Source organism: Monodelphis domestica, chromosome 2 (assembly GCF_027887165.1).
Source record: "Monodelphis domestica isolate mMonDom1 chromosome 2, mMonDom1.pri, whole genome shotgun sequence".
Lineage (NCBI taxonomy): Eukaryota > Metazoa > Chordata > Mammalia > Didelphimorphia > Didelphidae > Monodelphis > Monodelphis domestica.
The window spans coordinates 2,306,568-2,317,245 of record NC_077228.1 but is presented as its reverse complement, the minus strand read 5'-3'; the positions used below and the strand labels follow the sequence as shown (position 1 = coordinate 2,317,245).

The 10,678-nt window shown below is 48.5% G+C and overlaps 1 protein-coding gene across 9 annotated transcripts in view; it reads right to left on the bottom strand.

The window, feature by feature from the left end:
* Window positions 1–4,115: 4,115 nt before the first annotated feature.
* ERICH3 (glutamate rich 3) overlaps window positions 4,116–10,678 on the bottom strand; it is a 118,451-nt gene continuing 111,888 nt past the window's right edge. For 8 of the 9 annotated variants that reach the window (XM_056814919.1, XM_056814913.1, XM_056814917.1 and 5 more), the window contains 2 exons: window positions 7,495–9,927; window positions 4,116–6,217 (listed from right to left, as the gene is read on the bottom strand). In XM_056814919.1, coding sequence (XP_056670897.1) covers window positions 7,496–9,927 — 2,432 coding nt within the window. In that variant the 3' untranslated portion in view covers window positions 4,116–6,217; window position 7,495. The remainder of the gene's footprint in view (window positions 6,218–7,494; window positions 9,928–10,678) is intronic. The other variant, XM_056814921.1, reaches the window with a different exon arrangement.

Genomic DNA, 10,678 nt, shown 5'->3' with positions numbered 1-10,678 from the left:
TCAAGGAGGCGATATATCTCCTAGGATCCGAGAACAAAATCTGTAATATGGGCCAATCATGTAGAAAGTAAGGAATCACAGATGGGTGGCCCCAGTGTGGCACCAACCCCAGAGGAATGTGGAGAAACCTAGAAGAAGGAAGGCACTGAGGGAGCCCAGACAGCTGCATCCAATGGACTGTCAGGGGGATGAGGGATTTGCTTACTTCTGCTTGGCCCCAAAGGACAGAAACTAGGAGCAATGGATAGATGTTCACAAGAGGCAACTTTACTCTTTAGAGGAAACCTTCCCAACAGTTACAGCTGTCCCAAAGTGGAATGGGCTGCCTTAGAAAGGAAAGGATTAACTCCTTGCTGGAGGTCATCAAGCAGAAGGGGAGTGACTATTTATCCACGTGTTAGAGGTGCCTAGTGTTATAAGAAAGAGAGCAGATGAAGTGGGTCTTCAGAGATGCAGATACAGAGAAAAGATTCTAGAATGTGTGTGGGGGGAAGGGTGAGGCAGTTAACTGGGGTTGGAGGTGGGTCTTTCTCTGGTTTTGACCTGGAGGGCCTGGCTGCTCTCTCTTGGTGGCTGTTTCTACCTTATCTTTTCCATCCTACCTGCTTCCCTGCTGGCTGGTATCTACAGAGCTTCCTGGTGTGATCCTGAACCATCTGTCTGTAAGATTATGTCTGAGATCCATCTGGAGACCCAGCAGGGAAGTATATGTTAAACACATGCACGTGATTTGAACCCAAGACTTCCTAGGTCTAGGGCTTTTACATTTCCATGTTAACATGAATCCATTTCTATCTGTCTAGATAGATAATCCCGCCACAGCTCTGTCTTCCTTCACTGCAGCAGATTTCCACTTTTAAATCTCCACTGGGTACACAATCCCTCCACCACTACCCCATTCAGATTGATTGGAGACCACAAGAGGGAAGAGCCATTTCTGCTCTGCCTCCTGCCATGATGATAAACGTCAGCATCTTCAGTTCAGGGGATTCCACCAGAGCCTTCCCTAATGATGACAACCCAAAGCCCTTCACCCTAAAGCTTGTTTGGAAATCCACAACCCAGCTCGTAAAGGCAGGGAGTGATAGATTTCCTCTTTTAGAGACACACTGCACTGGATTAAAGTGGGATTAAGCGTTTAAGATATCTGTCTTCAACCTACAAAACTAATTCCCCCTAAAGTCTTGGTACACAAATTATTAACCTGACTAGACATTCAGTTTCTCCCCAAACACCAGAGCTGTTAACAAATGGAAGGAGAATGACACTGTGGGAATAACACTTGCCTTCACAGTATGGAGGATCTGAATCCAAGGCTTGCTTCTACCTCTAACTTGCCATGTGACCTGGGGCAAGGCGTATCTTCCCTTGATCTTAGTTTCCTCAAAGTATTCAACAAGATAATCTCTAAGGCCCAGTGTTGAACTACATTTGGAATCAGAATTCAAATCCTGTCTCCATCACTTACCACCTGAGGACTCTTTTATGTTCAGAAGGCAGGATGCTGCGTGGTTCTTGCCCACATTCACTCCTCACTTTGGCAGAGTGTCCACCCGACATTCTGGCTCTACTTGCTGTCTCCTGATATTGTCGGGACATCAGGGGAGCACAGGAAATAGCGAAGGGCTCTCTCTCTCGCTCCTGCACTTGTGACAAGGAAATCACTTTAAAAGATTGATATATATTAATTTAAGGTCGCCAAGGAATTCAGCTATGTAATTCCTAAATGAAAACTCAAGTCAGCCATCAACCTTTTATGGAGTTTAATTACAAACAGGAAGAAGAAAGGAATTAGAGATCGAGAGAGAGAGGGAGAGAGAAAGGGGAGAGAAGGGAATAGGGCTTAAATACCCCTTCTGTTTAGGCTGGGCCAAAAGGCCCAAGCCCTTAGATAGCTGGGGCAAAGAAAAGAGATCAGTCCCTATTACTCATGTGACCAAAATGGAGAAACAGTCTCAGAGGCCCCCACCTTCAGCTTCCTTCAGAGCAAGCTTCTCAGAGCACACTCGGCAACCACTCAAACTCCTCAACCACCACCTTGAGTCTTCAGACCCCACTATCTTTAAGGAAACCATCCAAGTTCCCTCCCCTCAGTTCTCACATCTACCAATCACTGTCCATCAATTTCCCTGTGCCAATGGAGGCTCTAGCTTAACCCAGGACCACCCAGAGGTCTCTGGCTTTGCACATGTCTGTTGAAGGTCATATTTTCAAATAATTAAATCTTTGATCCTTTGCTACAGCCCTTCCTAAATCCTGTTAACCTGAGTAGGGTAGAGATTGGAATAATTAAATTTTGATCTATGCTGCAGCCCTTCCTCAATCCTGTTAGGACTGAGTAGGATGGAGATTGATTCCAAGTATCTCCATTGTATCAATTCTAAAATCAATCATGACTCAAAGAAATTCCTGTTCTATGCTTAAGCATAGGTCAAAGTCCTTTCCATTGTTCAGCAAAAGGTTTCTGTCCTAAAGTAATCTTAAGAAGGGAGGAGAAAGAACCTCCCATGTCAATGGGGTTCACATTCCAATAGACTATCAGTAAGAAATTTTCCAAGTATGAAATTTCCCAATGGTGAAATTTCCAACATTTATAAGTCTAAGGAATTTTAAGGTTTACAACCTGTAGCCACTTCTTTTTCCATCATATTTACTGTAAAATAACATTTCCCTCTGCTCCTTTTCCGACGTTCTTTTCTTTGTTTAGAGTCATTGTTTGGGGCTCACCACTACCGGGAGCTCCTCCATTGAATGCCATTTGCTCAAGATAATCCAGGCTACTCTTCTCCCTCTTTATACTTCATTCTAGAATGAACTGATTCATTTAATGGTCTAAGATGGATAACCAGAGAGGGGCTAGCTATCGGTGGGTGTGCACGGAGCTGATAGAGATGTATACACAGTGATACAAACTATAGAATAAATCTGTCTATGCATATCTACACGTGAGTCCATGTGAGTGTGTGAATATCCCAATGTGTCTGCATGTGTGTACGGGTATAGAGAGAGGGGGGAAGAGAGACAGGGGGAGGGAGAGAGACAGAGAGAGGAGGGAAGGGGGAGAGGAGAGGCAGAGAAAGAGAGGGGCAGAGAGATCTGCAAAGGCTTAGATGAGGTCCACATTTTGATAACTACATCAGAATCTGCTGGACAACGGCATTTTCATCGAATTTGTTTTTCTTGATGTGAATGTTAGGGCAAAGTCTCTTTGGAATGGTTACCTCCAAGGAGTCTTGCAATGTTTCATGGCTTGATACAACCATTATAAAATCCCCAAACACACACACACACACACCATACACACATGCAAACATACATGTGTACACAGTGCATCCCTAGACATGTACAACCACACACAACATACACATACCCAAGCATGCATGTGCATGTACATGCTCTCATACACATGCAATCACATACACATTGACACATCCTCAGTCAAGGTTATGGGCTCCCTATAATCTCCAGGTTCCAACCTCAAGTCCTTTGTTTATCCATTGAAGCTCTTCCTAGCCTTCCCTGTCTCTACAGTCAGCCACACTGCTCTCCGATTCCTTATAAAGAACTCTTGGCTATTCTTCCCCTTGCCTTTGCACTGACTCTCCCCTCCACCTAAAGTGTGCTCCCTCCTCCCCTCTGCCTCTGGGATGCCCAGATTCCTTTACCACTCAGCCTACAGAAGGCCTTTCCTGACTCTCCCATACGCCAGTGATGCCTTTCCCAACAAGGTTTCTTTCCATCTTCTCATATGGACGTATCTCCCTACTGCCATGTTATCCTGCCCTCCCCAGCTGAGTGAAAACATCTGCCTGGCAGAGATGGGTTTGGGCTTTCCGTGTATTCTCAGAGCTTAGTCCAGTGTCTGGTACACAGGAGGTGCTAAATAAAAGCTTATTCATTGGTGGACACGATGAATGCTTGCTGCTTGATCGATGGTTCTAAAGGGAAGTCTCCAGCCTGGCCAGTGGCCCTTTCAGGGAAGGAGGGAGGGCAGGTATAAGAGTCATAATATCAGAAGGGGAAAATGGGCTGAGATTCTCCTACTGTCTGAAGTTCCACCAACCCATCCAAGTATTGAAGAGTTCCCTCAAGTAGCCAAGGCCACCCATACACCATTCTCTCAACACCTGATTTATTTTTGCTTTTAAGAATGAAGAATACTGCGGAAAAGTGTCAGTTGAGCGATAATACACACATTTCCCTGACACACTGAAGACCCCGACCAATAACACGAAAACCCAGAGTGACGTCCTCAGGGACACTGATTCCAGGAGTCCTTCCCACACAGAGTCATTTCCAGGTGACTTGCTGTACAGAAGCCATTGTTCAGTGCAAGACGGTGTGTTCTTGGGTGTTCCTTGAAAGCATTGTCATTCCAAAGGGCTCAGGAGCCCGGGGGGCAGGCAGAGAGAGCAGGGCCAGAAGAACCTGACACAGGCCCATTAAGACCCGGTTGGTATGCTTTGAGGGTGCTACCACGTCCCCTCCAACTCACTGACTACAGGCTGTGAAAGAAACCCTCTAGAGCAGGGGATTCCCAACTCCCCAGCCAGCTCACGATGGAGATGAGCAGGCAGGGAAAGGAGAGTCCCATCAGCCCTCCCAGAATGTCAGCCCGTGTGTCCTGGAGATCTCCCAACTCCATCAGAGCCCCAACGGCCCCCCTCTGGCCCGTTTTCTTGCCTGTGAATGCATCCACACCCACAGAAAATGAAGCCTTCTGCACTAAATGGTCAATGGTTGTGTTCCATAGAGGGTTTCCTTTACCCAGAATGCACAAGAGCCACCAAAGACAAGGCTGCTGGTCTCCAGGAGCTCAGGAGTCCCAATTAGCACAGTTGAGTTGTGTAGGAGATTTCCCTGTTTGGGGGAGAACAGGCTTTGGGGGTGCCGCTGGTGTCGGAACAGACCCGTGACTTTACTGGCATTGGGAAAACCCCAAAAGGGATTCGCTCTACCAGGGAAAGGGCTCAGCCTGCTAGACTGTGAGAATTGCCTTGGCGATCCTTCCTCTAAATTACTGCCTCTTTACCTAGAGGTTCAGAGACCTGGAAGAGACCTCAAAGTCCATGTTTTACAAATGAGGAAACTGCAGCTGCGGAGTCATTTGCCGAAGGTGGGACTTGTCCAAGGTACCAAACCATCAGCACGATGAGGGTAAAAGGCGTCCCCTGGTGCAGTGCTGGGGCCAGAAGAATCAGGGGAGTCCCTCACCCCTTGGTGCTGAGGAAGCCCCACTCCCACTGCCCTAGGAAACGGTCCCGGGGGGGTGCAGACATCCACTGCTTTTCTGGAGCCCAAATCCTATCATTCCAAACAGCCAAAGGCTAGAAGCAGGGACCCCTGTGCCCATTGCCTGCAGCAGCAACACCACACTCCCAAGGCCTTGGCGTGCATGGATCTGGGTGCTCCCACTGTAACTCCCGGGGTCAGCCTGTTGTCCTCACTAAAGCTAACGGAGGCTCTCCTGTCATTTGCTCTTGGTTTCCCAGGAATGAGGAAATGCTGGGAGCTGTGAACTGAGCCAGCTCTCTGGGGAAAGAAGGATGATAAAAATGCTTTTCCTCTGAGGAAGCATTTTGAAACAACCCTCGTCGGCATTCTCAAAAAGAAAGAACCTTTCCACGCTAAAAGCAAAGGCTTTCTATGCACTAAATCCATTTTCAGGACAATTCCCAGCCCCCCTCCCCCAAGCCATCTCCGGACTTGGTTTGATGAACAGACACGAGAGCCTCTTCGACATGATTTTCATGGACCACGAAGCCGAGGCACTGACAGTCCCAAGCCACGAATTCCACCTAGGAACCCCCACATGATTAAGATTGAAAAGGAAATAGATTTCAAAAAATAAAGTTGCATCAACTCATAAAACTATAGGACAGCTTTAGGTTCCAAGGGAACAATTAAAATATGATTTCACTTAGAAAACTGAAGGGTGTCAGTGATGGGAAACATGGACAGAGCGATGCCATAGAGAATATTTCTTCGAAGTTCTTTTCTTGCAGATCCTTTTCCGTTGCATCCGGTAGTTTCTCTGGGCTGTTTGTCATGTCAGGAATCAGCAGAGATGAACAGATTGGCATCTTGAGTCAGCACAAATCTAGAGCAATGTGTAAAAAAAGGCAAAACACTTAATGCTATGAAGGTCTGGAGAGGCCAATGATCAGACTTCCTTCTGCTGCTGCCTGCGCTTGCCAGAAGATATATTTCAAGCCCCCTGAAAAATAAGAAAAAGGTGGGCAATGTTACCAGCATGATAATCCATCAGAACCAAGCAGAACTCTCACTCATCACTGTGAGTGTCAGAGAACTATGTCATATGAAGAGTATACTTTAGAGACCAATGGTTGTTCCATATTTATTAACACAAACTTCACTAAGATGCTAAGGTGAGAGCACAAAAAATATTTAATAACAATAAGCAGAATGGAAGGAAGGAAAGAGGCAAGGAAGAAGGGAAGGAAGGAAGGAAGGAAGGAAGGAAGGAAGGAAGGAAGGAAGGAAGGAAGGAAGGAAGGAAGGAAGGAAGGAAGGAAGGAAGGAAGGAAGGAAGGAAGGAAGGAAGGAAGGAAGGAAGGAAGGAAGGAAGGAAGGAAGGAAGGAAGGAAGGAAGGAAGGAAGGAAGGAAGGAAGGAAGGGAGGGAGGGAGGGAGGGAGAGAGGAAGAAAGGAAAGATGGAGGGAAGGAAGAAATGAAGAAAGAAAGAAAAAAGAAAGGAAGGAAAGAAAGAAGGAAGGAAGGAAAGAAGGAAGGAAGGAAGAAGGAGAGGAAGGAAGGAAGGAAGGAAGGAAGGAAGGAAGGAAGGAAGGAAGGAAGGAAGATAGATCCTGGAATACTCAATTTGTTTCTCCCCACTTCTTAAGGTAAAAGGAAGATGAGTCACTTGTTCCCTGCTTCCCAACATTCATCTTTTTATTCTAACTTTGTGGCCCCCGCTAAGGGGAGAATAATGAACAGTGAGGACCTGCATTCCTGCCTCAAAGGGAAGGCCAAAAGAAAATAGGAAAACGAATACACTGTTTAGTGAAGACAGGGTGTTCCCCTTTTCCTCAAAACTTGTAAAGATCTGGTCTCCCACCCTGAGAAGGAAAGCTGAGGCGGCCTCTCTCCCCGCAGAGGTCCCTGGCCACCAAGTGCTCTTTCCATCTCTGGCTCAGTGGTCCCCACACCTTACTTCTCCGAATCCATACCCTGTCCCTTATCCCCTAGAGAATGTTACCTCCCAGAGGTCAGGAGCTGCCACTTTTTTTCTCGAGGCAGGGACGGTTTTCTTTGGGTTCCCAGCTGGTAGCAGGGTTCCTCAACTATATTAGATATTCCATAATAATGCTGGCTAATTGCTTCCCTAGTCAGCCCCTTGCCTATGAGGCACCTCAAGAAAGCACACGGCTGAATGCCGAGTTGGTGCCTCCACTGAGCAGAGCCTGCCTGTGTGATGGATTGGGATGACTTGGCTGCCTGCCACTTTTTGCAGCATCTCTGGGCTATACCCACCTTAAGCCCTTGGGGCTTCAGCTCCTGGGGTGCCATCTTTCCTGGGCGTGCTGCCATCTTGCTCCTCTCTTTCATTCATCTCGTTTCCCACAGTCGTGGTTTCTAAGGCCTGAGGACTCTGGCACTTGGGCACTTCTCCCTTGGGGTCTGACGGTCCCAGTCTGAATTCCTCCTCCCCCCCTGCCTCCCGAGTCTGGGCCTCCGACTTCCTCCAGTCTTGTCCCACTATCTCCACCCTCTGGATGGTTTCAGCCTTGCCGCCACCTCTCTCCCATCCCACTGCCTGGATCATGAGTCTCATTCCAAGAACTCCTTCCTCCTTGGCTAGTTCTGCCTCTGGTCCTGCTTGGCTTCTCATCTCCTCCACAGCTGGGACTCTTTCTCCATTTCCCTCCTCCCCCCTTTCTACCGCTGCCTCCTTCACCAACATCCTGTCTGCGGCTGCTGTTTTCTTTACTAGCTGGTCCTGTCTGGGCCAAGTTTCTCCCACAGCAACATCTGAAGGAGAGACGGCTTTATTTTCCTCTGTTTGGCCCTCAGCTGCTGCCTCATCTGCCAACACCTCCGTCTTCAAAGCTGCTGCTGCCATCCCTCCCGCGTTCCCCACATCTGCCTCAGCTTCTTCCAGAATAGTTTTCCGGTCAAGTTTTTGGTCCTTAGGAGATTCTTTCCCCAGGGACATCTCCATCCCTGTCCTTGGTGCTGAGGTTCCTGCTTCTTCTCGGACCCGTGCCTCTATCCCTGGGTCTTCTCCAAGAACAGCCCTGTGGGTCATCCCTGAGGCTCCTGCCTCTTCTTTCTCTTTAGCCACGATTTCTTCGACTTGCCCCATGGCCCCTGCTCTCTCGGTGAATGATGGCTGCTTTCTTGGGGTCTCCTCCTCAGATGTCCATTCCTTTCTTGCTGTTTTCACACCAGGAGCTCTCTTCTCTCCATTGTCTGGTGACCTCCCAGCCTCCTCTGGTAATTCCATCTCTTGATTCTCCCTTTTGGGTTCTTCTTCTGACCTGCCCATCACCTCTCTTGGGGCTCCATATCTGGTTTCCTGGCCTTCTCTTTCCACTTCTTCCTCCCTCCCTGGCATCTCTCCTTTCTCTGACAACTCTTGGATCTCAGAAGCCACATCCCTCAAGGACAGTTTTCTATTCTTTTCAGCATTTTCTCTGTGAACTGCTGCCCTGTCCAGAGGCTCCATCCCCTGCCCTGCATCTCCCACTGTGGCATCACACTCGTCTTCCTCTCTCTCTCCTCCTCCACTTGTGTTTTCTCCTGATTCTTTGAAGACTCCCTTGCCTTCAACTACAGCTAGAGGCATCCCAACTTCCCTCTTGGACACAGTTTCCCTCACAGTCTCATCTAATGCCTCAGTTTCTTCTTCAGGTGTTACTTCCTCTTCAACAGCTATTATCTCCTTTGTGCCCCTGGAATCTCTAGCTTCCCTCTGAGCCTCTTCTAAATAAGAGACCCCCTTGGCCCCTTTCCCGCCCAAGGCCACATCCTTCAGAGGGGCTGCCTTCCCCCCACTTTCCTGCCCTTCTTGGAGTGATTCCTTTCTCTTTGCTTCCTTGGCACACTCAGTTTCCTCCATCTCAAATTCTTCTCTTGAAGGGGTCATGTTCCCCCTGGATGGGGACACGGTTCCAGTGCATCCTCTTTCCTCTTGAGCCCGACTTTCGGTGTCTTCCTCCTTGGGCTTTCCCATTTCTTTTTGGATCACTATCTCCTCCATCTTTCCTTTGCTGTGGCTTGCTAACTTGCTAGCATACACTGCATCCCCTGTATCCTCCTGCTCTGCCCTCACTGCCCTCCATCCATTCTCCTCCTCCTGGATTGCAGCCTCCTTTCTTTCTGAACCTCTGGACCTCCAGGACTCTTCTTCAGGACATCTTGAATCAGTTACAACGGATGCTATTTGTGAACTATCCTTCCTGTCTGCCACTTCCCCATCTTCCTTAGAGACGATTCCTTCTCCTTCAGCTCCTGGCTCTTTATCATCCCAATGATTGCTAGGGAGCTCCCTGCCCTTGCTCAATTCTACCACTTCTCTGACATCTTGGGGTGCCAATGTGGCATTGACCGACCTGCAGCCCCTCCCCAGAGCTGCCCCAGCTTCCTCCCCTTCCTCCTCCTCCTCCTCCACCTCTACCTCCTCCACCTCCTCCACTTCCTCTTCCTCCTCTTCTTCCTCCTCTTCCTCCTCTCCTTCCTCCTCCTGCTCCTCCTCCTCCTCTTCCTGCTCCTCCTCCTCCTCCTCCTCCTTCCTTGATCTGGGTTCCTCTGCTCCTGTTCCTGGTCCGGCTCTCTTGGGTTCTGGTGCCACCTCCCCCTCAAGGGCTCCTCTCTGCTTCAGCTGCTCGCTCTCAGGTGCTCCATGCTTGTACTCCTCATCATCGAGTGCCAGGGCTGCCGTTTCCTCTGACAACAGATCCCCATCTGCAGTTATAAAAAGGATGGAAATGTTATGGAAGAGGTGTAGTTGCTCAGTTCTATCAGTGAAAAGAAAAGAGAAGGGCAAGGAGGAGGGACTTTCTGTTTGCTACAGTCTTTCCTCAGAAACAGTCCCAAACTCCTGGAGAAGGTGACTGGGAGAGGTACCCGAGGGGCCTGGCCAGAGCATGCTAGAGAACTTGAACAATCTTGGAGAGCTGGTTGTTAAATGTTGGGTCTGACTCCTTACACCTCTGACACTGGCAAGGGCTATACGTCAGAACTTGATTTATTGGTCCATTAATCATTAACTTGGGCTTAAGAAAGTGATGGAGGAAATACTAATAACTGCAGGTTCATCTTCAAAAGGCGTTGTGAGTACTGACGCCCTGAAGAGCCGCTTGTTAAACATTTACGAACACACCCCTGAAATAGTTCCTTGGTTTTCACGCATGTTCAGCTAAGCCCACTTCTCTAGCAGCACTTCCCTTTGATGGTTTGGGAGAGCCAGAAGGGGATGGTGGAAAGAGGGAGGTATCCGGCAGGAGGCTGGCCAGGAAGACCTGCACTGAGCTCCTACCTCGTACAACTAACTGGACTAGAGGATAAGCCCCATAACCTCTAGAGCCTCAGTTTCTTCATTCGTGCTCATTGCATTCCCCACCTCCCAGAGTAGCTGAAATAACAATGATACAAAGAACCAGCCCCCGCACTGTACCACAAGGCTTGCAAAGGCTTTATTCTCTGATCCTCAACA